A 25,668-nucleotide genomic window follows, 5' to 3' on the forward strand; every position below is an offset into this window, starting at 1 on the left:
AGCACTGTTCTAAGTGCTGGGGAGGTTACACGGTGATCAGGTTGTCCCACGTGGGGCTCACAGTCTTCATCCCTATTTTACAGATGAGGGAACTGAGGCACAGGGAAGTTAAGTGACTTGCCCAAAGTCACACAGCTGACAAGTGGCGGAGCCAGGATTTGAACCCATGACCTCTGACTCCAAAGCCCGGGCTTTTTCCACTGAGCCACGTTGCTTCCCCAGTGTGGGTTCTAACCCCAGCTCTGCCACGTGTCTGCTGTGTGACCTTGGATATGTCACTTCACTTCCCTGGGCCTCAGTGACCTCATCATCATCATCAATCGTATTTATTGAGTGCTTACTATGTGCAGAGCACTGTACTAAGTGCTTGGAAAGTACAAATTGGCAACATATAAAATGTAAAATGGGGATTGAGACTGTGAGCCCCACATGGGACAGCAACTGTGTCCAACCCGATTTGCTTATATCCACCCCAGAACTTGGTACAGTGCTTAGCACATAGTAAGCACTAACCAATATTATTATTATTAAATGAAGAGAGGACTGCTTGCCTGCCAAATGCCACTGGAGTGATTTCCTGGCTCTGGGACCAAATTTCGAGGTTTAGCCAAATTTCGTTGGCCAAGACGCCCATACCCAAGCACATGATGTAGCATGATGACATCACAAACTCTTACCGCCATCACAGTGTGCTCACAACTGCCTCTCAACCAAAGATCCGTGGCAACTTGGCCCCTGTATCCTTGATTTATGCCCCACTAACGGGTCTCCATCATCTCCATCATGCCAATTTGTACTTCCCAAGCGCTTAGTACAGTGCTCTGCACATAGTAAGCGCTCAATAAATACGATTGATTGATTGATTGATTGATCCTGCCACCATTTTGGGAAGGGCAATTTTGCCTCCATCTTTGAGAAAAACTGCATCATCTTTGAAAGGTCTTGTACAGCTGTCCCCACTGCTCTGCTCCCTGAGGTGAAGGCTCTCCTCACCATCTGTAAGGCAAGAATCAGTCATATTTATTGAGTGCTTACCATGTACAGAGCCCTGTACTAAGCCCTTGAGCGAGTATAATATAATAGAGTCGGTAGACATGTTTCCGGCCCATGGCAAGCTTACGGTCTCGAGAAAATTACATCAAACGTACCCCTGCCCCTCAACTCTCTGTGCTTGGCAGTTGGTAACTGCTTCGTAATTAAGAATACCAGAATTACATGGGATGCCATTTATTTTATCTTTTTTAAAATCAAAATGTTTTTATTCCATTCCCGTTTTGTTTGGTTTAATTAAAAGGCAGTAGACATAAAAATTCCATGAATGTCTCATAATTCGGTTAAATATCATTCAGTTTCTCACTATTACGATGATGCATTTTCTTATGGCAGAATAGCCACGCAACTATGGTAACTGTACAGTTCTTGAACAAGCTTTGAAAATATCTTTGGAAATGAATGGCTTAATTTTAGTGTGCTCTTGAAGTTACAATGGTCAGAAAAGGAATGACAAGAGGCATTGTTATAACAAATGCTAACAAAAAATTCAGGATTGGCATTTGAGAATAGAGCTGTAGTCCGGGCAGTTGTCAACTTTAAGATGTTTTGACTCGCGATAAATGGCACTTACAGGATTTCTAAATGTATCCCCCTGTTTCAGCTTTACAACACATTAGTAATCTCTCAAGCACTTAGTAGTTGTCTGAACACAGTAAGAGCTCAATAAAAAGAAGCAGTGTGGACAAGTGGATAGGGCCTGAGACTCCGAAAGACCTGGATTTTAGCCATGACTTTGCCACTTGACTGCTGTGTGACCTTGGACAAGTCACTTCCCTTCTCTGTGTCTCAGTTCCCTCATCTGTAAAATGGGGATTAAGACTATGAGCCCCATGTGGGACATGGACTATGTCCAACCTGATTAGCTTGTATCTACCCCGGTGCTTAGTACAGTGCCTGGCATATAGTAAGCGCTTAAGAAATACCATAAAAAATAAAATAAAAACAATTGATTGATGAGTTTTAAATGACAGAGGCTCCTTAATGTTGGTCATTACAGGGGTGAGGGTGTTGAAGGGGTGAACAAGAGTGACGGGGAAATGATTTTAATAGCAACAGGGAGTGGGGAGGAAGTGGAAAGAGGGCAGGGGTGAGTGGAATGGAAGAAGCTGGGTTGTTAAGAGGAATTAATCAATCAATGGTATTGAGTGTTTACTTTGTGCAGAGCTCTGTACTAAGCACTTGGGAGAGTATAAAACCACAGAGTTAGCAGTCTCAACTTCCCATGATAAGCTTTCATTCTGGAGGAAGTTTACATTCTAGAGGCTTGTATCTACCCCAGCGTTTAGTACAGTGCCTGGCACTAGTAAGCTCATTGTGGATAGGGAATGTGTCTGTTATATTGTTATATCATACTCTCCTGAGTGCTTAATTCAGTGCTTTGCACATAGTAGCATGGCTTAATGGAAAGAGAACAAGCTTGGGAGACAGAGGACATGGGTTCTAACCCAGGCTCTGCCACTTGTCTGCTGTGTGACCTTGGGCAAGCCACTTAACTTCCCTGGACCTCAGTTACCTCATCTGGAAAATGGAGATTAAGACCGTGAGCCCCAAATTTGACAACCTGATTACTTTCTATCTACCCAGGCACTTAGAACTGTACTTGGCACATAGTAAGCGCTTAACAAATGCCATAATTATGAATATTACTAATTATTGTAGTAAGTGCTCAGTAATATGATTGACTGACTCACCGGCTTAATAAATGCTATAAAAAAAACAGAATTATCATCAATCGTATTTATTGAGCGCTTACTGTGTGCAGAGCACTGTACTAAGCGCTTAGTAAGCGCATGTCCCCTGTCCCTAAGGAGCTTGCAGTCTAGAATCACCAGGGAGAGGTGGGGGAAGGTGTCAGGAGTGGAAAGCAGATATTGCAGTCTAGAATCACCAAGGGAGGTGGTGAAGGTGGTAGTACTGAGCTGGAATTGTGCAGTGGGGAGGAGATGGGGGAATTCCCACAAACACACACACCAGGGGAAGTGATGCTGGCATCACTTCCACTGCATCATGGAATGGTGCCTTTTGGGACAATCTTATGATGTCTTTCGAAGAACTCAATCAAGTCCTTCGTCTTGTCTTATCCTGTCAAGTTGTCACCGACCCATAGCAACTCCATTGACACATTTCTCCCAGAAAGCCCCACCTCCATCTGCAATCGTTCTGATAGTGGGGTTTTTTTGGTAAAAATACAAAAGTGGTTGACCACTACCTTCTTCTGTCCAGTAAGCAATCGTTCTGTTAGTGTATCCATAGAGTTTTCTTGGTAAAAATACAAAAGTGGTTGACCACTACCTTCTTCTGTCCAGTACACTTGAGTCTCCACCCTCAACTCTCTCCCATATTGCTGCTGCTCAGCACAGGGGAGTTTTGACTTGTAACAGATTGCCTTCCACTTGCTAGCCACTGGCCAAGCTAGGAAGGGAATAGATATGCCTCTGCTTGACTCTCCCTCCCATAGCCGAGACTGGTAGAGTACTGGAAACGCTCCAGGTGCCATCCTGAGAGGGGAAGCAAGTCCCTACCCCAGTTCTAAACAGCCAGAGACACTGAGCCTAACTTTAGGATACCAATTATCAAAGGTGCTGAAAAGGGTTCTGCTTGTATTTCACAACTTCTATCCAATTGGGCATTAAATAACACTTTCTCAACATCTCAATTGTAATACAATTGAGGTTACTACACCTGGAAAAATAAATTGTTATTCATCATCATCATCATCAATCGCATTTATTGAGCGCTTACTATGTGCAGAGCACTGTACTAAGTGCTTGGGAAGTACAAATTGGCAACATATAGAGACAGTCCCTACCCAACAGTGGGCTCACAGTATAAAAGGGGGAGGGTAATTCTCAAGCACTGTGTGTCAGTTACCAAGATAATTGGGTTGGACACAATCCCTGTCCCACATAGGACTCAAGGTCTTAATCCCCATTTTACAGATGAAGTAACTGAGGCACAGAGATGTTAAGTGACTTGCCCAAGGTCACAGAGCAAAGTGGTAGAACTGATATCAGAGCCCAGGTCCTTCTGATGCCATACTCTTTCCATTAGGCCACACTGCTTCTAGACCTTGAGCATTGAAAACAATATCTTTGACAAGGAGTCTAAAATTTTCAGATAAAAATGCGGTTTGGAAACTTACAAGATTTCTCTGTTCTATAAATATAAAAGAACAATTGTCTGCAGAGCAGCTTTCTCTTTAGATTCTACTACCTAAAAGTCAAGGAGCTACCAAATGCTTTCTTTCACTGGCATCAAGAATGATACATTTCACATCTCTAGGGAATGCTAAAGAATAAATGGGGCTAATTTGTGTTACTCAAATTGATGAAAAGCAATCCCGGAGAAGAGCCTTAGGAGCAAACGATGAGAGAAAATTCACTAATTTGTGGCGAAGCATCTCCTCATCATCTGGCAACAATCAATCAATCTTATTTATTGAGCACTTACTGTATGTAGAGCACTGTATTAAGCCCTGGGGAAAGTACAACATAATGGAGTTGGCAGCCACAGGCATTAATATAAATAAATAAATGTATTTATGCTTATGGTGCTTATGGGTGCTTATGGAAGGGCCAAAGTGGGTTATTTTTATGGGATACTTGAGACCTGCAGTTCAGTTAACAGTCTTTCTAGTTATAACCTGTTTTTCCATTGTACTTTCCAAGAGTTTAAGGCATAGAAGCCTAGGTAAATCATGGCTTCCAGTATGTTGTTTTAAAACTTCAGAGCTGCTCAGGAAATGCATTTAATACATTTTTAACTTCCTAAGTGATTGGTATGATGTTTAGTCATCAACGGCGCATGACTCCACACTTTTACTACTGGTTCTTCCCCTGACTGGCAGGATGATTCCACAGACTCGTGTAGCCTTCTGGGTTTCAGTCAGCTGGTCTGCGAAATTAAGCAATTAAATATCGCCTGGTCTCAGAGAAGTGCAGTGAAGGTAGACGAAGGGTTGGAAAAGGTTTAATGGTATGCAAATGCCAAGAGTTGTTATACTATAAATAGTCAAGAAATGAAAACATTCTCATCTCTTTAATCGGTAGTTTCTAATATTGTGACAGTGTGGACTTTAGATTTACCTACCGCCTTTTGCCACACGACAGAAGTACTTTACAGCACATTAATTAATTCGTACAACCTCCCTGTGGGAAGGAGGTAGTTTTACAAATGGAGAAACAGAGTTAAGTGATGTGCCACGGGGAAGTCAATGAGTCTGTGGCAGAAATCAGACTGAGACCTAATTCCAGCTTTCTCCTCCTCACTACTTACCCCATCCTCTCCTGCTACAACTCAGCTTGCATGCTCCACTCCTCTCAGTTGAGAAGCAATGTGAACTAGCAGAAAGAGCTCAGGTCTGGGTGTCAGAAGACCTATGTTTTAATCCCAACTCTGCCAATTGTTTGCTGTGTGACCTTGGACAAGTCACTTAACTTCTCTGTACCTCAGTTACTTCATCTGTAAATGGGGACTGAAAATAGGGGGACACGGACTATGTCCAACCTGACTAACTTGTATCCACCCCAGTGCTTAGTAAAATAACAATAACAATAATAATAATAATGGTACTTGTTAAGCATTTATTAACATGCCAAGCACTGCTCTAAGCACTGGGTAGGAAGCCAGTGATGTCTGGCCCAAAGTAAGCCCTGACAAAAAGCATTAAAAAATTTTGCTATCTTACTCATTTTACCCATTTTCAGCTCTTTCTTGCTCTCCGCCAACCTTTGGCTCCCACCTACTTAGAATCCCCTCCCCACTCTCATTCATTCATTCATTCAATCATATTTATTGAGCGCTTACAGTGTGCAGAGCACTGTACAAAGCGCTTGGGAAGTCTCCTGTCCATCTGACCACTACTCTTCCCTGATCTTTTAGACTGTGAGCCCACTGTTGGGTAGGGACTTTCTCTATATGTTGCCAACTTGTACTTCCCAAGCGCTTAGTACAGTGCTCTGCACACAGTAAGCACTCAATAAATATGATTGATTGATTGATTGATTGATCTTCAAAGCCTCCTCCAGAAAATCTTGCTTAAGCAATCTCTTACCTCCCCAACATGTTCCCACATCACCTGTATAACCTCTCCTCAACCTCACCCTCTTAAGCTTTTACGTACTCAATCAATCAAATTTATTGAGCACTTACTGTGTGCGGAGCACCATACTAAGTACTTGGGACCTTTTAGACTGTGAGCCCACTGTTGGGTAGGGACCGTCTCTATATGTTGCCAACTTGTACTTCCCAAGCGCTTAGTACAGTGCTCTGCACACAGTAAGCGCTCAATAAATACGATTGATTGATTGATTGATTGGGAGAGTACAGTATAACAGAGTTGGCAGATGCGTAGTTGAGAAGCAGTGTGGCTTAGTGGAAAGATCACGGGCTTGGATGCCTGAGGATGTGGGTTCTAATCCCAGTTCTGCCACTTGTCTGCTGTGAGACCATGGCCAAGCACTTCATTTCTCTATGCCTCAGTTACCTCATCTGTAAAATGGGGATTAAGACTGTGAGCCCCATGTGGGACAACCTGATTACCTTGTATCTACCCCAGTGCTAAGAACAGTGCTTGGCACATAGTAAGCGCTTAACAAATACCATAATCACAGTAACCCTGTCCGCAATAAGGCTAGCATTCACTCTCCGTTTGCCCTCCCATAGCACTGATGCACATTATCTTTAAACTCAGTAGCTTTCCCCTAATTGTAATTTATTTTAGACTCTGTCTTCCTGGCTAGATTATAAGATTCTCGAGGGTAGGGATTGAATCTACTATCTCTAGTGTTAAATGGGGTGAGGAGAGTGCTTTAAAGCAGTGGTTGGAGGAGAGATTGGGAAGAGGCCCGATTGAGGGTTTTAGAGCCGATGGTCAGGAGTTTTTGTGTTGTATGAAAGGAGAGGAGGTTAGCACTTCCCTTGAGAAGGATGGAAGAGGTCCTAGTGGCCTTTACAACACATATATATGTGTATATGTATATATGTTTGTACATATTTTTTTACTCTATTTATTTATTTATTTATTTAATTTATTTGTACATATCTATTCTATTTATTTTATTTTGTTAGTATGTTTGGTCTCTGTCTCCCCCTTTTAGACTGTGAGCCCACTGTTGGGTAGGGACTGTCTCTATATGTTGCCAATTTGTACTTCCCAAGCGCTTAGTACAGTGCTCTGCACATAGTAAGCGCTCAATAAATACGATGATGATGATGATGATATATTTTAAAGCGTTGCCACCTACTTCGTGGCATCTAACCAAGTTTTTTTATTGTTGTTGTTTTTTTAAAGAAGCAGCGTGGCTCTGTGGAAAGAGCACGGGCTTGGGAGCCAGAGGTCATGTGTTCAAATCCCGGCTCCACCAATTGTCAGCTGTGTGACTTTGGGCAAGTCACTTAACTTCTCTGTGCCTCAGTTACCTCATCTGTAAAATGGTGATTGAGACTGTGAGCCCCACGTGGGACAACCTGATCACCTTGTATCCTCCCCAGTGCTTAGAACAGTGCTTTGCACATAGTAAGCGCTTAACAAATGCTATTATTATTATTATTATTTTTACTTGATATGGAGAGGAATGGGTGACCACTGGAAGTGTCTAAGCTGTGGATAAATGTGTGCAGAATCATGTTTTTTAGAAAAAATAATTCACTAGAGAGAGGAGAGGATGGTTCAGTAGTCCAGTCAGTTTATGGCAAGTGCCTCGATCTGGGTGGTGGCTGGCTGGTTGGAGAGGAAAAGGTGAAGGCCGGAAATGTCGTGGAAGAAAAACCCACAGGATTTAGCCTCAGTCTGAACATAAGAGTTGAGAAGTCAATGATCATGCCATGATTGTAGTTTTCAGAGACAAGGAGGGTAGTGGAACTGTGACCTGTGATGGGAAAATTTGGTGGAGGAGTGGATTTGCGAGGGAAGATGAGGATTTCAGTTTTAGACCTACTAGAATTTAGGTCCTATCGCCTTGCCTCTACTACCACTATGTCATGAGCACCGCCTCCTAAAACAACACTGAACCCTATCTATTCTAAATTATCTAACGCAACCCCTTTGAACTGTCCTCTTCAGACATTGTTCCTGTGGCTGTTTGTTGAAAATCTATAGATTTGCCACATCTCTGTTAGAAGGCAAAAATCCCATCCAGGCACAAAAAAAGGTCAAACTAATGATGTAGTGAGACAAAACAATTATTTCCTGGCTCATGTCTGACTTCCCCCTGTTAATGCATTCCATCTTCATGTTTGCTTTAAAAATGCAGCTGTGAGTCATTCACCTTTTGTTCATTATGACCTTCTGGATCTTTTCCTACTGTAACCATTCCTAACCTCTATTCCCCATTCTACATCTGTGTGTTTATTTTGGCTCCTGAGTCTGTATGAGAAAGTTGGGTTGTTTTTCCTTTTTTCTTTAAATCATGCGACTATGTGTTCTATTCTTCTGATAGGAATACATACCCTTCTTTCCCACAGCCATACATTTTAAGGTCTTTGTGGACAGGAATCATGTCTACTAACTCTACTGCATTGTAATAATAATAATAATAATAATGGCATTTATTAAGTGCTTACTATGTGCAAAGCACTGTTCTATGCGCTGGGGAGGCTACAAGGTAATCAGGTTGTCCCATGTGGGGCTCACAATCTTAATCCCCATTTTACAGATGAGGTAACTGAGGCACAGAGAAGTTAAGTGACTTGCCCAAAGTCACACAGCTGACAAGTGGAGCAGCATGGCTTAGTGGAAAGAGCACAGGCTTTGGAGTCAGAGATCATGGGTTCAAATCCTGACTCTGCCAATTGTCAACCGCTGTGTGACTTTGGGCAAGTCACTTAGCTTCTCTGTGCCTCAGTTCCCTCATCTGTAAAATGGGGATTAAGACTGTGAGCCCCCTGTGGGACAGCTTGATCACCTTGTAACCTCCCCAGTGCTTAGAACAGTGCCCTGCACATAGTAAGCACTTAATAAATGCCATCATCATTAAGTGGTGGAGCCGGGATTTGAACTGTGATTGTAGCTTCCCAGGCACTTAGTACAATCCTCTACTTGCAGAAAACACTCAGTAAATGCCATTGATTGATCAGCTGATGGATTTTAGTGTTAGCTTGGAAACGGTCCCTATCCTACTTGGGCTCACAGTCTCAATCCCCATTTTACAGTTGAGGTTACTGAGCCACAAAGGAGTTGTGACTTGCCCAAAGTCACACAGCAGACAAGTGACGGAGTTGGGATTATTCAATCAATTCATTCAATCAATCGTACTTATTGAGCGCTTACTGTGTTCAGAGCACTGTGCTAAGCATTTGGGAGACTACAGTGTAAGAATAAACAGGCACATTCCCTGCTCACAATGAGCTTAAAGTCTAAAGGGAGATTAGAAGCCAGGTCCTTCTGACTCTCGGGCCCGTGCGCTTTCCATTAGGCCATGCTGCTTCTCTCGCTGTACTAGCAAGCTTTTTCCAATTTGTTCAGTTGTCCTGAGCTGGGCGGTATTCTAAAAACAGTTAGGGTGATGGTGCGTGTCTGAGGAGGTAGTGTGGGAAGTGGCTCACACACATCAGTCTAAGCACCCTCTCCCCCAGGATATTCGGCCATTTGGGGGGACTTTGTAAAGTGAATTGCACTTTTTGTGCTTTCCAATGTCAAGGGACTGTAGTCCTCTTATCTACTCTTAACCCTGCCTTCTAGTGATGTCACCACCCCCCAGAGGTACTAAGCGCTTACTATGTGCCAGGCACTGTACTAAGTGCTGGGGTGGAAACAAGTAAATCAGGCTGGACACAGTCCTTGACCCACAATGGGACTCACAGTCTTAACCTCTATTTTACAGATAAGGTAACTGAGGCACAGAGAAGTGAAGCGACTTGCCCAAAGTCACAGAGCACACAAGCTGGGATTAGAATCTGTGACCTTCTGACTCCCAAGCCTGTGCTCTTGACACTACGCCATGTTTAAAGATGAGCAGAGTGGTGATCTGTGGATACGAAGGGGGAGAGAATTCCGGGCCAGAGGAGGACAGGAGAAAGGAGTTGACAATATGAGATACAAGGCTAAGGTACAGTGAGTGGGTTGGTATTAAAAAAGCAAAGTATGCCGGTGAATTGTAGTGAGAAGTGATTGAGGCTAATTATCAAGAGCCCTGATTGAGTGCCTTAAATCCAATGGAAAGAATTTCTGTTTGATGAGAGATGGATGGACAACCACTAATGGGGGTGGGGGGTGGGGAGAGGATTTTAGAGGTGGCGAGATGTACCCTGAACAATTTTTTAGAAAATGATCCATGCAACAGAGTGAAGTATGGACTGAAATAGGGAGAGATTGGAGGTAGGGAGATGAGGGAGGAGGGTTGATGTGATAGACGAAGTGTGATATTAGTGCTTGGATTTGCTAATTTGGTAGCAGTTTGGTAGCAGTTCGGATGGAGAAGAAGGGCCTGATTCTAGAGATACTGTGAAGTAGAATCAACAGGATTTCATGACAGATTGAATGTGTGAATTAAATGAGAGATGATTTGAGGATGATGCCATGGTTATGGGCTTGTGAGATAGGGAAGGTGGTGGTGCAGTCTACAGTGATGGGAAAGTCTTGAAGGGAGAAAGCGTTTTGATCAGAGGATGAGGGATTCTGTTTTGGACTTCTCTCATTCAACTCACATATTTAATCTGTCACCAATCCTGTCAGTTCAACCTTCCCAAAATTGCAGAAATCCACTCTCTCCTCTCCATCTGAACTGCTATCACATCAGTCCAAGCACTTATCCAATCCCACCATGATTGCTGCATCAGCCTCCTTGCTGACCTCTCTGCATCCTGTCTCTCCCTACTCCCGTCCATACTTCACTCTACTGCCCAGATCATTTTTTGAAAAAACGGTTCAGTCCATGTTTCCCCACTCCTCAAGAACATCCAGTGGTTGCTCAACCTCCTCAGCACCAAACCGAAATTCCTTAACATAGGCTTTAAAACCCTCAATCACCCTGCCCCTCCTACCTTATCTCCCTATTACAACCCAGTCCTCAGATTTCGTTCCTCTAGTGCCAACCTACTCATTTTACCTCAAACTGGTCTATCTTTCTACCAACCTCTCGCCTACATCCTGCCTCATGCCTGAAAACACTCCCCCTTCATATCTGACAGACGATCACTTTCCCCACCTTCAAAGCCTTATTGAAGTCACATCTCCTCCAAGAGGCCTCATTTCCTCAAATCCCTCATTTCCTCTTCTCTTGCTCCCCTCTTTCACCCTTGTACTTTGATTTGCAACCTTTATCCCCCCACCCTTTAGTCCCATAGCACTTTTGTACTTATCTGTAATTTATTTATTGATATTCATGTCTGTATCCCCCTCTAGACCATAAGCTCGCTGTGGGCAGGGAACGTGTTTACTGACTCTATTATACTTAGTGCTTAGTATAGTGCGTGGCACTCAGTAAACTGGGAGCTGAGATCTCACCTCCTCCAAGAGGCCTTCCCAGACTTAGCCCCCTTTTTCCTCTCCTCCTCCCCATCCCCCCAGCCCTACCTCCTTACCCTCCCCACAGCACTTGTATATATATTTGTACAGATTTATTACTCTATTTATTTTACTTGTACATATTTACTATTTTATTTATTTAGTTAATGATGTGCATTTAGCTTTAATTCTATTTGTTCTGATGACTTGACACCTGTCCACATGTTTTGTTTTGTTGTCTGTTTCCCCCTTCTAGACTGTGAGCCTGTTGTTGGGTAGCGACCGTCTCTACATGTTGCCAGCTTGTACTTCCCAAGCGCTTAGTACAGTGCTCTGCACAAAGTAAGTGCTCAATAAATACATTTGAATGAATGAATGAATGAGTAAACAAAATGGCTTGATTGATTGATTTTGCACATGTTAAGTTGGAAGTGTTGGTAGGCTATTCAAGTAGCGATGCTCTGAAGGCAGGAAGAAAGGCAAAACTGCAGAGAAGGAGAGTCATTCATTCATTCATTCATTCAATCGTATTTATTGAGCACTTACCATGTGCAGAGCACTGTACTAAGCGCTTGGGAAGTACAAGTTGGCAACATATAGAGACGGTCCCTACCCAACAGTAAGCTCACAGTCTAGAAGGGGGAGACAGAGAACAAAACAAAACATGTTAACAAAATAAAATAAATAGAATAAATATGTACAAATAAATAAATAAATAGAGTAATAAATATGTACAAACATATATACATATATAAAGGTGCTGTGGGGAGGGGAAGGAGGTAAGGCGGGGGGGTGGGGAGGGGGAGGAGGGGGAGAGGAAGGAGGGGGTTCAGTGTGGGAAGGCCTCCTGGAGGAGGTGAGCTCTCAGTAGGGCTTCGAAGGGAGGAAGAGAGCCAGCCTGGCGGATGTGCAGAGGGAGGGCATTCCAGGCCAGGGGGATGATGTGGGCTGGGGGTCGACAGCGGGACAGGCGAGAGTGAGGCACGGTGAGGAGATTGGGCCTGGAGAAGTAGATTTGGGAGTCAGCCTCCTGAAGATGGTATTTGGAGCCATGAGAGGGAATGAGTTCTCTTCGGACTTTCCTGCCACCAACCTGTCAGTCTGCTCTAGACTCTAGACTGTAAGCCCCTGTGGGTCAGGGATTGTGTCCTACCTGATTATCATGTATCTACCCCACAACGTAGTACAGTGCTTGGTACATAGTAAGCGCTTAACAAATGCCACAACTATTACAATTATTATTGTTATTATTATAATGCTCACCCCCTCCAGCCCAGGAGACTCTGGAGAATAAAATTCCAAGAGCTCAAATAATCCAAAAAGGCATTTTTTTATATAAAGGAAATAAAATATCATATAAAATAGGTATTAACCTCTTCTAGGATGGGCATACAGTTAAAAAAAACTTTGGTGTAAGGAGAAAAAGGAAACTGATTAAGGATTAGCAATAAAAACGGTATTGGAGCTCCTTCCAGAAATGTGATATTGCTCTCTCTACTCAGAACAAGTGTTTAAAAACTTAATGAACAAGGACAATCATAGAGATTAGACAGCACAGAAAATGGGCAGTAGATTATTTCTTTTCTGGGTCACCATTTGAGTCCTGGCAAAGTGATTTGGAGACTAGAGCTTTCTATATACCCCCAGGTAGACCAAAAACAGGGAAGGGGGGAAATAATGAGGAAAGTAATTGACAATAGACTCTGAGAAAATAATTGAATGAGCACAAAAATGGGAATTATGTTTCTTCCCTATAAGTGGCCCCTCTTTGTCTGTATTGTAGGGGGATCAGTTGTTCAGTTTTACAATATGCAGTGCAGTTTTCAACTGATCCATTCCTGCCCAATACTGTTATGACACTGGACATTATGTCTGCTTTTTAACTATTTCAGCCCTGATGCTCCCTCCCTGTGGCTCCAGTGAGTTCTGTGGATCCAGTGGCTAAGTTCATATGGGCCTGGGAGAGGTACGCATAAACTGTGGATCAAATGCAGGGTTTGTCAGAGGTCAACATCTCCTGAAGAGAAATTGGTGCACTTCCTCAGATTAGCACGTGACATCACGTCATGTTGCGTGCCCAGTATACTGTGGCCGATGTCACAGGGGTCTCCTTATCCCATATCTTCAAGGGGCATCAGTCGCCAACCTATTGGGCTGTGGCAAATTTCCTGCATTTGCCTCATGGAAAGCTACTGGTAGCAACAATAGCTAATATTTATAATCAACTTCCTGTTAACAATCCCCTCCCTTGGGGCACATTTCCTCACACCAGTGATACGGTGGGGGGTCAGTGCTATCAAATTTCCCTTTCATAAAGGGTGTAGAAGTGCACTTCCTCCTCAGCGGGGATGGAGGAGTGGGAGCAAATGCTTCTAGCTAAGCCACGGAGACGAAAGAGCGATGAAAGGAGGGATGGTCAGTTCAGCCATTCACAGTCTTCTTCTCCATCTCCATACCCACTACTGCTGTGCCAACAGCAGAGGAGGGCAGCCCGTTTGTCACCAGGGCACAGGGTGAGGCGGGAGGAGAATGGGAAGTGGCCAGGCAATACGACATACAGACTCGTGCACTGACAAACTCCCAGGGCCATCCCACCCCAATATCTGAGACAGCCTTAGACCCTACGGGTGCCAACTCTATGGGGCTAATAGTGAAATCTGGGGCCTCCTCAGGTTTCCAGCTGAGGGGCAAAGCTATTGTTTGTGCCCACGCCACATTTTCAATCAATCGTATTTGTTGAGCGCTTACTGTGTGCAGAGCACTGAACTAAGCACTTGGGAGGGTACAGTATAATAGAGTTGGTAGACACATTCCCTGCCCACAGTCTTGGGCTGGAATCCCAGGCCTACCAAACTCTGTTGGATTGTACTCTCCCAAGTGCTTAGTACAGTGCTCTGCGCACAGTATAGTCTCAGTAAAATATCATCGATGTTGATGATGAGAATAAGAGCCAAGAGCTTCTGAGTGGGTTTGAAAATGACAAGAGTTTCTGATCAATCAATCAATTGAATTTACTTAGACTGCGAGCCCTAGAAGCAGTGTGGCTTAGTGGAAAGAGCACGGATTTGGGAGTCAGGGGTCGTGGGTTCTAATCCCGTCTCTGCCACTTGTTAGCTCTGTGACTTTGGGCAAGTCACTTCACTTCTCCGGGCCTCAGTTATCTCATCTGTAAAATGGGGATTAAAACTGTAAGACTCATGTGGTACAACTTGATTACCTTGTATCTCCCTCTGCGCTTAGAACAGTGCTTGGCACACAGTAAGCGCTTAACAAATGCCATCATCATCATTATAATTATTATATATATATCCCAGCACTTAGTGCTTGACACATAGTAAGTGCTTGACATAGTGAGTGGTTAACAAATAAGACAATTATTATTATTGAGCGGTAAACTACGGGTAGAGCATTGTATTAAGCAACTGGGACAGGACAATATAACAGATTTGGTCAACATGTTCACTGCCCCCAGTGAGCTTACAGGCTAGAGGGGAGGATGGTATGTTAGTTTGGATGGACAGGAGAGAGCAGATTTTAGTGATATGAAGGTAGAGCCAACAGGATTTGATGCCTACGTGGGTTGAATAAGAGAGATGAGTTTGGGATATTGTCAAGGTTAGCTTGTGAAACAGGAAGAATGCTAGTATTGACTGCAGTGATGGGAAGGACAGAGTTTGGGGGGGAAAGAAGGGCAGTTCCATTGTTACCATTTACAGGCCTTAATATTAAATGGCCAAGCAAGATTACCAACAGTGAAGTTCTGGAAAATAGTCTCCCAAGCAGAAACTAAGGTTAACATAATCCAGCTACACTGGCTGGGACAGCACGGCACAAGCGCTGTATGGAAAGCTGAAATCAGGAAACCGAAATCAAGGAGAGAAGAGGAAACATTTTAAGGACACAGTAAAACAAAGCTTCAGATAATGCCACGTTCCACATAAAAACTGGGAACCGAGGCTGAAGAGGAATCAGAATGGTGTACAGCTATCAGGAAAGGAATGGCTCTTTCAAGCAAACAGTTCATGAGGAACAAGAGACAAGGAGGCAAAAAAGAAAACACCTGCAGGTGCTGTGGGGATTAGACATAACACCACCAGGGACAGCCTTTTTTGTGCACATTGTGGTTGGGACTGTAGATAATAATAATTATTATTATTATGGTATTTGTTAAATACTTACTATGTGCCAGGCACTGTTCTAAGCTTTGGGGTAGATACAAGATAATCGGGTTGGACACAGTTTCTAGGGCTCACACTCTTAATTTCCATTTTACAGAAGAGGGAACTGAAGCACAGAGAAGCTAAGTGACTTGCCCAAGGTCACACAGCAGACAAGTGGCAGAGCCAGGATTAGAACCCATGACCTTCTGATTCCCAGGCCCGTGCTCTATCCACTAGTCCCCATGTCTCCCCACTTCTAAACTATGAGCCTGTTGGGTACGGATTGTCTCTATTTGTTGCCTAATTGTACTTTCCAAGTGCTTAGTACAATGCTCTGCACAACGTAAGCGCTCAGTAAATGCGATTGAATGAATGAATGAATGAATGAATGAATGCTGCTTCTTCAGCAGGCCTTTTCAACCACACATGCACATGAACCTTACCATCGGTGGATCCCCTTTATCCCCTACTCCTTTACACCCTCTCAGTTCCCCTTCCTCTCACAGATTGTCAATGGTTTCCCGGGCTTTTGTTTTTTAATGATATCTGTGAAGCACTTACTATGTTCCAGCCACTATACTAAGAGCTGGAGTAGATACAAAATAATCAGGTTGGACGCAGTCCATGCCCCGCATGGGGCTCACAGTCTTAATCCCCTTTTTATAGATGAGGTAACTGAGGCACAGAGGAATTAAGTGACTTGACCAAGGTCACACTGAGGACAATTGGCAGGATTAGGAGTCCCCTCACTCCTAGGCCCATGCTCTTTTTACAAGACCAGGCTGCAGGGTTCCACCCCTTGCATGCTTCCCATCTCCTCTCATCTTCATTTAATTTCAACTTCAGGAAAAATAGCAATAATCCTGCATTTTAAAGCATTTCTCACTGAATTTTATAGATATCAACTGCAAAAAATTGGATTATCCTCATTTTACAAAGGGGACCCAAACAAGTTAAATGTTTCCCGCTCAGGCACAAGGCAGAAACAAACCCAGGATTTTGCACAATCAGATACCATCTCTCCTGTCCATTAGACTACCCTGTCCCTGGCTGAGAACCTTTTTCTCTTAATCTGTCCATAAGGCATTTTGGGTTGAGCCCTATTCAGTCGGTCCTTGCTTTTCCAATCCAGGGGGGCCGTGTGACAGAAGCAGTGTGGCCTAGTGGATGGAGCATGGGCCTGGAACTCAGAAGGATCTGGGTTCTAATTCCAACTCCACCACTTGTCTGCTGTGTGATGTTGGGCATGTTGCTTCACTTCTCTGTATCTCAGTTACCTCATCTGAAAAATAGGGATTAAGACTGTGGGACAAGGATTGGGTCTGACCTGATTAATCGTATCTACCCCAGCACTTAGTACAGTGCCTGGCACATACTAGGTGCTTAACAAATACCACCAAAAAGAAAAGAAAAGAAAGAGAGGCCGAGAAAGGGGCTCTCGGCATCCTCCTCTGTTTCAACTGAGCTTTCACTGGGAGTTTTACGTAGCTTCACTGGATAACTCCTTTCAGGCTGAAGCTTAACAGGGTATCAGTGGGAAAATCCTTCAAGATGCTCACTCAGATAGTTCTCTAAGCAATAAACCCACATAAAGAAGTCCTTCCGGCTCCCTGCTTGTTCAGGTTCCTTGCTCTTTGTTATTCTCATTAGATTAAAAAAATGGAGGGGTAGAAAAATGATCATTTGGCCATTGGGGGGGATAAAAAAGACTCCAACACTGATTAAAAAACACACCGTTGGAACATTAGGGACGCCCTTTTAAGAGGAATTCATTCAATAGTATTTATTAATAATAATAATAACAATAATGGCATTTGTTAGGTGCTTACTATGTGCAAGGCACTGCTCTAAGCACTGGGGGGGGGGGGGGGGGATACGAGGTGATCAGGTTGTCCCATTTGGGGCTCACAGTCTTAATCCCCATTTTACAGATGAGGTAACTGAGGCTCAGAGAAGTTAAGTGACTTGCCCAAAGTCACACAGCTGACAAGTGGCGGAGCCGGAATTTGAACCCACAGCTTCTGAATCCCAAGCCCGGGCTCTTTCCACTGAGCCACACTGCTTCTCGAACACCTTTCGAACATTTACTGAACACTTACTGTGTGCAGAGCACTGTACTAAGTGCTTGGGAGAGTACAACAATAAACAGACACATTCTGACCACAGTGAGCTTAATCTAGAGATGGAGACAGGCATTAATATAACTGGGAATCAGGTGTGCCCTCCCCTTCCCTGCCAAACCCCCGATGCTTAATTTCTCCAGGGGAGCAGTACAAATTTCAGAATAAGATTCTCTGGTTTCTAATACATTCTTGGATCTTACACAAACAAAGCCTAAGACCCTCCTCCTCCACTGGCCGTTGTACACACGATATGTTTGGACTGGGATGTCTGCATTCCAAAGCTATCGGCTGCCCACGAAGCACGTCTTATTACAGTATTTGGAAACAAATCCGCTTCCCTGCTGCAGTCCCTACTTTATTTCTCTTCTCTTGTTCTTCCTGACAAAGAGCATTGGTATGAAAACAGGATATTAGTTACTTAAGCATACTTTTGCTTCATCGGTACAGCAAAGAATTCTGGCTGAGTTAAAGCAAAAAAGACTAAGTTGTATTGATAAAGAGGTACAGAGGATGCAGTTGTGTGTACAAATGAACCTACTGCTCTTTAGGTTGCAGCAATATTTTCGAGTCACTAGCACTTCCTGGGACTGCCAGAGCAACAATCCTTTAGTGAATCTGCAGAGGCCAGGACCTTGGAAAATGTTGAAAAAATTGGCAATAAAACAAAACCGTTAACACACACTAGTCCAGTGGGCCTGCATCTTAGCTCACATGCAGACTTTCATATACTGCAGGGGTCATTTTCTTTTGGTGAAAAATGTTTTGAAAGGTTTTTCACCAGCACTGTTTCGTGGTTCCTAGCAGGTGAAGAAATTCAATGGATATTGTGATGGGCGGACAAGAGTAGAATTTTAATAACTACCCTGATATTGTAATATCTAAACGGGCTACAAGAAAGCAGAGAGGCTCATTTTAGAAGTCTGATTTACTGGTTGAGAATCACGCCCAAAATGGGGTCAAAGGGAGGTTAGGACGACACCTCCCTCTCTCCCTTCCCCAGGCTGTTTGTCTGCTAGAGGAATGTGATGCAAAACCTCTTGAACTATGGGCTGGAGACCTGCATTCAGAATTCTTCACTTAATGTTAGAAGTGCTGCTGATTATTAAAGATGTTAACCTTTAGCAAGAGGCAGCCAAAACAGTACTTTCATAAAATAGAACACATAGGGGAAAGGGCGAAGAAAACCTGGTTTTGCAAAGCTTTGGGGGCTTTATGAGACTTGTAGGCCGAGATAAGTGATATAACCAGAGTAAATTGGCCTGGCTTGATTAAGAACATTTGTTCGTAGCCTGCCGAGGTTGTAGAGTTCGGTAAAATGGCATAGGCTTCAAATAGCATTTTTTTTAAAAAAAAAACAATCTCAAGTGGCAGGATTGAGCAAAAACAGGCTGAAAAAGCACTTCGATGGCTTTCAAAGAATGAGCTCAAAATGAACCCTCTAGTGACTGCTCTATACTGAATGACAATCAGGTACTTCAGAGACAACTACCTCTGTACATATATATAATGTATATATATGTATATATATTGCTACAGCCAAACCCAATGTGCTTGAATTAAAAAAACAAAGAAGAAAAGGGCCTATAAAAAAAGGGCTCCAATTACAAGCTTTGGGGAAAAAAAGCACCATTAAGTCAACACAGGTGATATTTTGTGATCCAGTCTGCTAAACATGATTCTCACTGAAATGGTAAGAGATGGAGATGGATGGAATTCAGAGGTGGGCAGGGAGAGTGATTAGTGAAAGCTGGACTCCGTCATCACCTTCAGAAAGCAAATGTCAGGGCATTTGTCTCTGCTTTGTGTTTATACAACTTGGCTCTGGGCATATTGATTACTTTGTGGATGCACCAAGTGATTCAGTAAACTCAAAATCTAAGCAGCACAAAAATCACCTTCTGGGTGAAATACTCCAGACTGCAAAAACCAATTGGTTTGAGAGAAGCTAAATCAGAATCAAATAATTATCTCATGATAGTGAAGGTGTCTCCCCAGCTGGCTTACCTCACTCAACTAATAAATCTTACAGCTGGCAAGGCTGAAGAAATCTTTAGGTTGTTTGTATAGCACAGTGCAGCAGACTGCAGCCTGTTGTGGAAATTCAGCATGGTATATTTCCAAGCACTGAGAAACGAAGGGTATGGACCATGTGTCCTCAGTGGATCCATTGAGCTGAAGTGCAATAATCTCTCCTCCAATTTGAACCCTATTCAAGGAGTGGGAAATATTTCAACCTGCTATTCAAGTTTCCCCAGACAAACACTGAACTGTTCCTCTCTCAGAATATTTGAGACCTTAAAAACTCCAAGACTAAAATTGGTGCTTCCCTATTCTGGATTCTGCTCAGATGTAGTGAGTTGTGAAGTGTCAAGACTTCTTTGCCTGTCAATAGAAAAGAAAAACCAATTTGCCTGGGTAATAAAGAGCCACTGACATAACTCTCTTTTTTCTTAATTTGTCAGGCACTTGATGACCCAATGTGATGAAAATGAAGCATGCATCACCATTTTGAGGAGGAAGGAATCTATGGTCGTAGAGCTCCTTTTTATTTTCCTTTTGCTTGAAAATGTCCAATTTTTTGTTTTGACCTTCAAAAAATAGTTCTAAGGGAAGGTACATGCATTGGAAGTCTCCAAACCAAATAGTTGCATATCAATCATATTTATTGAGAGCTTACTGTGTGCAGAGCACTGTACTAAGCACTTGGGAGAGAACAGTATAGCAGACAGATTCCCTGCACATAACAAGCTTACAGTGTAGAGGGGAAGACAGACATCAATATAAATAATTAAAATTACAGATATGTACATAAGTGTTCTGTGGCTGGGAGGGGGAATGAATAAAGGGAGCAAGTCAAGGTGGCTCAGGAGAGAGTGGGAGAAGAGGAAAGGAGTCTGTCAGTCAAACATTTATTGAGCTCTTACTGTGCGCAGAGCACTGTACTAAGCGCTCAAGAGAGAACAATATAACAGACACACTCCCTGTCCACAATAGGCTTAGTCAGGGAAGGCTATAACCTTGTCTTAAAGGAAAAATCTTTTGGGGGTGAGGTTTCTATCTTGCATCAGCCACTGTGATGTAGGGTTCGCAGTTCTAAATTCGAAGGTAAAAACCATGACAAATTATCTAACACAAATCTAAAAAATGCTTGGCAGTAAATTACTGAGGTAATGTAGACCCATATATATATATATATATATATATATATATATATATATATAATTAGGCCTCAGATGGATAATTTGTGTGTGTTGACTGCTGGTTTAAGATTAAATCCAGTCCCTCATTAGTTGGTTTGGGCTAAGTCACTTAAACCTCTATATGGCATTGTAGTTTCATTTACTGGAACCAGCGCTTACTAGCACTTAGAACAGTTCTCGGCACATAGTAAGTGCTTTACAAATGCCATAATTATTATTTACTAGATAAAAATAGTCACAAAACCTGAAGAAAGCTAGTGAGAAGCAGCAAGCGCACTGGGTTGTGATCCCAGGGAGCTGGTTCTAGCCTAACTCGCTTAGGGAATTCACCTCAGGAAATACGAAATCGAATTATTCCCAGCTGCATATTTCTGAGGACTTTTCAATTTTAGCCCATCATGTTAAAAAGGGAAAACCTGAACCCCTTCATCAGTCTCCTCACACAACTCTCTGTGAGCTGGAGAAAGGAAGGCCTTTGAGCCTACTCCAGACCCCCTGACATCCACACATCACTTTGGCTTGACAGAGGGCAATGGGGAACTTCTCCAGTTCTACATCCTTTGTGTCTCAGACCTGCTGCCATCCGGGTAGCCTCAGGGCAGTTCCCAGAAGGCTGACAAGCATGAAGAGAGGAAGAGGCAAGAGCTGCCAGTACAAACTGAACCTAAGTTTTTAATTCTGTATCATCAGGGAAGGCACACAAGGAGGCTCACACCATAGACCTGCTCCCTTGAATCTGCATACGTCCCACCTGCCACTACCTGCTGAAATATGACAAATAACATTGCTTATCAGTCCCGCTCTGTTTAGGTTGAAAATGAGAAAGGGCTCAAAATATCTATTAAGCAATATGGGGTGGGCTTTCAGATTCTTCCTTTTCTTTTTTTGCCTCCCTCTTTGGGGTGGACATAGCAACCGTGATATTGGACAGCTCACCCCTCTGTAACTCAGTTTCCTTCCTGCTAAAATGGGTGCAGCCCACTGTCTCTCTGCCTCCTACCACAATTAGGTGGGATAAATGCCGGAATTTAATGGAAGTGCGGTAAGTTTCTCTCCGAGTGCCTTTTTCCTTGGCAGTTTGATTGTTCTAAGAGCTTTCCCACCCAATTGTCTGACTCTGCTTTTTCTTAGGAGAATGCAGCTTGAAGTGAAGTGGCTTAGAGCCGAGGCCAAAGATAGCCTCACCTGATTTTCCTTTTCTGTTGAGTAAACTGACATTTAACACTTTAAAAATGTCAGTGGTGAAGCATCTTGCTGCTCTCATTGTCGACTGCCTCTTACCTTCTGAATTAGTATGCCTCGAAGTAGCGCACTCCTGTCAGTCACTTTTAGTGCCATGAGAGCATAAACTATATTGTCCTAGTGAGAATCAGGCAGCATCACAGATGACTGAAAGGCCCTTTTTTCTCAGTAATCATGATGATGAGTAAACAGATATCAAGTTCTATTGAGCTGAGTATCAAAATTTATTGGCCAAAAAGTTCACTCTAAGGCAAAGCCAAGGTCAATATTTGAAACTGATGGAAAATCAGCCCAGGCAAAAAGCCCAAACAAGAAATTAAGATGCTAACCCACCTATATTTTACTCTTTTCCCAGTGGCTTTTTCAAGTCTCTGAATGCCTCTCCATTTAAATATGTTTTAATTGTATAATTTTTGTTCCACTGGAAGTAATATTCTGAAGACAATTCAAAGACCTATGACTAGAGCTTGAGAATAAAATTGCTTAGCCCCTGTAAGGGTTTGTTATATGTAAGCCAATCTGATTTCATTGATTTGCATGAAAAATGTAGTTGATATCTCTCTACTGAACTTTTATAAAGCCAATAATAAAAACTTTATAACTCAGAAGCAGAACTTTAATTGAGGCAAAAATTCTATAATGACATTTTAGCACAATACCTTGAGCCCTTTGTATTTGGGTCTTAAGTACCATATATCATTTTTTAAAATGAGCTGAACCACTCTTCATTACACGATAGTTGGGAAAATCTTGGGTCGAATTGTTTCTCATGTAGGTAAATGTTTCTTTGTTTACTTAGGCAGTACAGGTCCCATCTGAATAATCCATTTTAAAAATGTATTTCAAGCAAATCACCTTGCTGCAGGAAAACAAATCATTCATATTCAATTTGCTTCCAAAAAACACAAACTGAGTCTCCTTTCTATGCCAATGGGCTTTATCCATTCCAAGCAGATCCTTGTAAAATACTTTGTTTCATTACTCTTAGATGGCTTATGACCAGAGTCTGGGAACCGTAGATTGGCTCAATGTCATTGTCAAACCCACCTGTCTGTGTAAAGTTCAGCCCTGTTGCTTATTTGTAAAAAAATTTGCTCTTCCCTAAAAAAATTTGACAATGCCCTCTAATTACCCAGTTGTTGTGATCTTGTCAGACACTGATATCATTGTGGGTACTTCAGTGACAACCCAACAAGTCTAGCTGGGCCCATTTCCTAAAATGAGTACACTTACACAAAGGAGTTCAAAACTGGAGGAAACGAGCATCAGGCATTTAATTGGACCATTTGTCGCTAGCCATTTTTCGACACACCATCTTTTATAGCTGTCACATTTCATGTGGTTGATTTTTCTCTTCTGTAATATTTTCCTAAATTGGCATTTATTTACACATGAAATGGTTTAGATTAAACATTGTTTATGTTGGCTAAAGAAAACGGTCAAGAAGAAAATCTAAATTACAGTGATGGAAAAAATAACTTTGTCAACTTTCTGGAATCCTAAACAGACCCAATATCTAAGTTAACTATTGGAAATTAATAACTGAGTGAATTTGTAAATTTGTTCCAGCGATGATGAAGCTTTTATTTGCCCAGAAGCAGATATTGAGAAATTCTCCCAGGAGAATTTTCAATTTAATGAAGTATAAGAGCAAATCAACCACTAATTAACTGCAAGTGTTAGTAACTTCCTCAAAGCAGGCTGGGTAATTCCCATGATGCCAGACCATTGGGTGGAGCTTCCAGAAGTGTGACATTTTCAGGGATTAGGCTTCCTTAGTCATTATTTATTGAGTGTTCACTGTGGGCAGAAAATATTAGATGGTTGGGAGCATTCTACAAAAATAGGAGACCTGGTCTCTTGCTCTTGATATATTTCCAATCCATTAATGGTATTTATTGAGCACTTACTTTGTGGAGAGCACTGTACTAAGGGCTTGGGAGAATACAATTCTGCAGAGTTGGTAAACATGTTTCCTGTCCACAAGGCATTTACAGACTAGAGGGAGAATTAGACTTCAAAATACATTGCAAACTTTTGAGAAGCAGCATGGTGTAGTGGATAGAGCAATGGTGTTGGAGTCAAAAGGTCATGGGTTCTAATCCTGGCTCCACAATTTGTCTGCTGTGTGACCTTGGGCAAGTCATTTCACTTCTCTGGGCCTCAGCTACCTCATCTGTCAAATGGGGATTGAGACCGTGACTAACCCTAATTGCCAGTATCCACCCCAGCACTTAGTACAGTACCTGGCACACAGTAAGTGCTTAATAAATACCACAATTATTATTATTAATACAGCCCCCAGGTTCCACCTGGGCATTCTTAAAGGCACAAGAAGGAAAGGGTTCCCCTTTTATCCTTTAAAACTGTTTAAATACATTTTGTAAAGTAGTCTGTTAAACGTTTTTCAACAAAGGTAAGTAAAATGCAGTTAGGCATTTGCCACTGTGGTAACAAAGTGAAGAGCATATTAGTAAAAATAAAACTAGAACAGGAATTAAAGACACTTCCTTTGCAGTTTGAAGGCAAGCACTTTATCCATTAGTTCAAAAGACGGGAATTTCAAGGTACTTTTGCCACCAGAGGTAACCTTATTATTTTACTAAGATGTGAGATTTAAGTGTTAAAAATTAAATTGAAGGAAGATGGTCTTCCCAGTTCAGATGGGAAGGTGTGATTTCTGCTCGCTGAGCATTTGACATCAACTTTGGATGTCTTGTTAGAGGGTGCAGGCCAGAGATGGAGGTACAGTGAGTAGGTTGGCAGGAAATCAGGGAGGTAAGGAAGGAGAGGGCAAGGTAATTGAGTGCTTCAGAGCTGAGCGTAAGGGGTTTGTGTTTGTTAAGGAGGTAGATGGACAACCACTGGAGGTTGTTGAGGAGTGGGTAAATATGGACTGAATGTTTTTATAGAAAAATGATCCAGTATGCACTGGAGTAGGGTGAAACAGGAGGCAGGGAGTTTAGCAAGGAGGCTGAGGCAGCAATCAAGATAGGATAGGATAAACTGACCCCTAGCTCACATCCTGCCTATGGCCTGGAACACCCTCCCTCCTCAAATTCTCCAGAAAATTACTCTGCCCAACTTCAAGGCCCAACTCACTCACGAGACCTTCGCAGACTAAGCCCCACTTTTCCTCATCTCCCACTCCTTCTGCATCACCCCGACTTGCTCTCTTTGTTCTCCACCCTTCTCCCCACCTCACAGCACTTACGAAAATATCTGTAATTATTTATATTGATGTCTGTCTCCCCCGCCTCGCAGACTGTGAGCTCCTTGTGGTCAGGGATCATCACTCTTTATTGCTGTATTGTACTTTCCCAAGTGCTCAGTACAGTGCTCTGCAGACAATAAACACTTAAATACAATTGAATGAATGAATGAAATGCTTGGATTAACATGGTAGCAGTTTAAATGGAAAGGAAAGTAATTTTATGAAGGTTGAA

At 42.6% G+C, this 25,668-nt stretch overlaps 1 protein-coding gene, 1 non-coding gene and 1 pseudogene across 2 annotated transcripts in view; 2 read left to right on the forward strand and 1 right to left on the reverse strand.

The window, feature by feature from the left end:
• The first annotated feature begins 894 nt into the window (after positions 1-894).
• MPP6 (membrane palmitoylated protein 6) overlaps positions 895-25,668 on the forward strand; it is a 160,683-nt gene continuing 135,909 nt past the window's right edge. The window contains exons 1-2 of the mRNA XM_038760398.1: positions 895-998; positions 20,243-20,309. Coding sequence (XP_038616326.1) covers positions 20,250-20,309 — 60 coding nt within the window. The 5' untranslated portion in view covers positions 895-998; positions 20,243-20,249. The remainder of the gene's footprint in view (positions 999-20,242; positions 20,310-25,668) is intronic.
• Positions 3,424-3,561, reverse strand: LOC119923876. Its single transcript, XR_005448994.1, has one exon. It is a non-coding gene; the product is annotated as a small nucleolar RNA SNORA7 (small nucleolar RNA).
• On the forward strand, positions 6,938-7,056 carry LOC119924670 (annotated as a pseudogene).

Source organism: Tachyglossus aculeatus, chromosome 2 (assembly GCF_015852505.1).
Source record: "Tachyglossus aculeatus isolate mTacAcu1 chromosome 2, mTacAcu1.pri, whole genome shotgun sequence".
NCBI classification, from domain to species: Eukaryota; Metazoa; Chordata; class Mammalia; order Monotremata; family Tachyglossidae; genus Tachyglossus; species Tachyglossus aculeatus.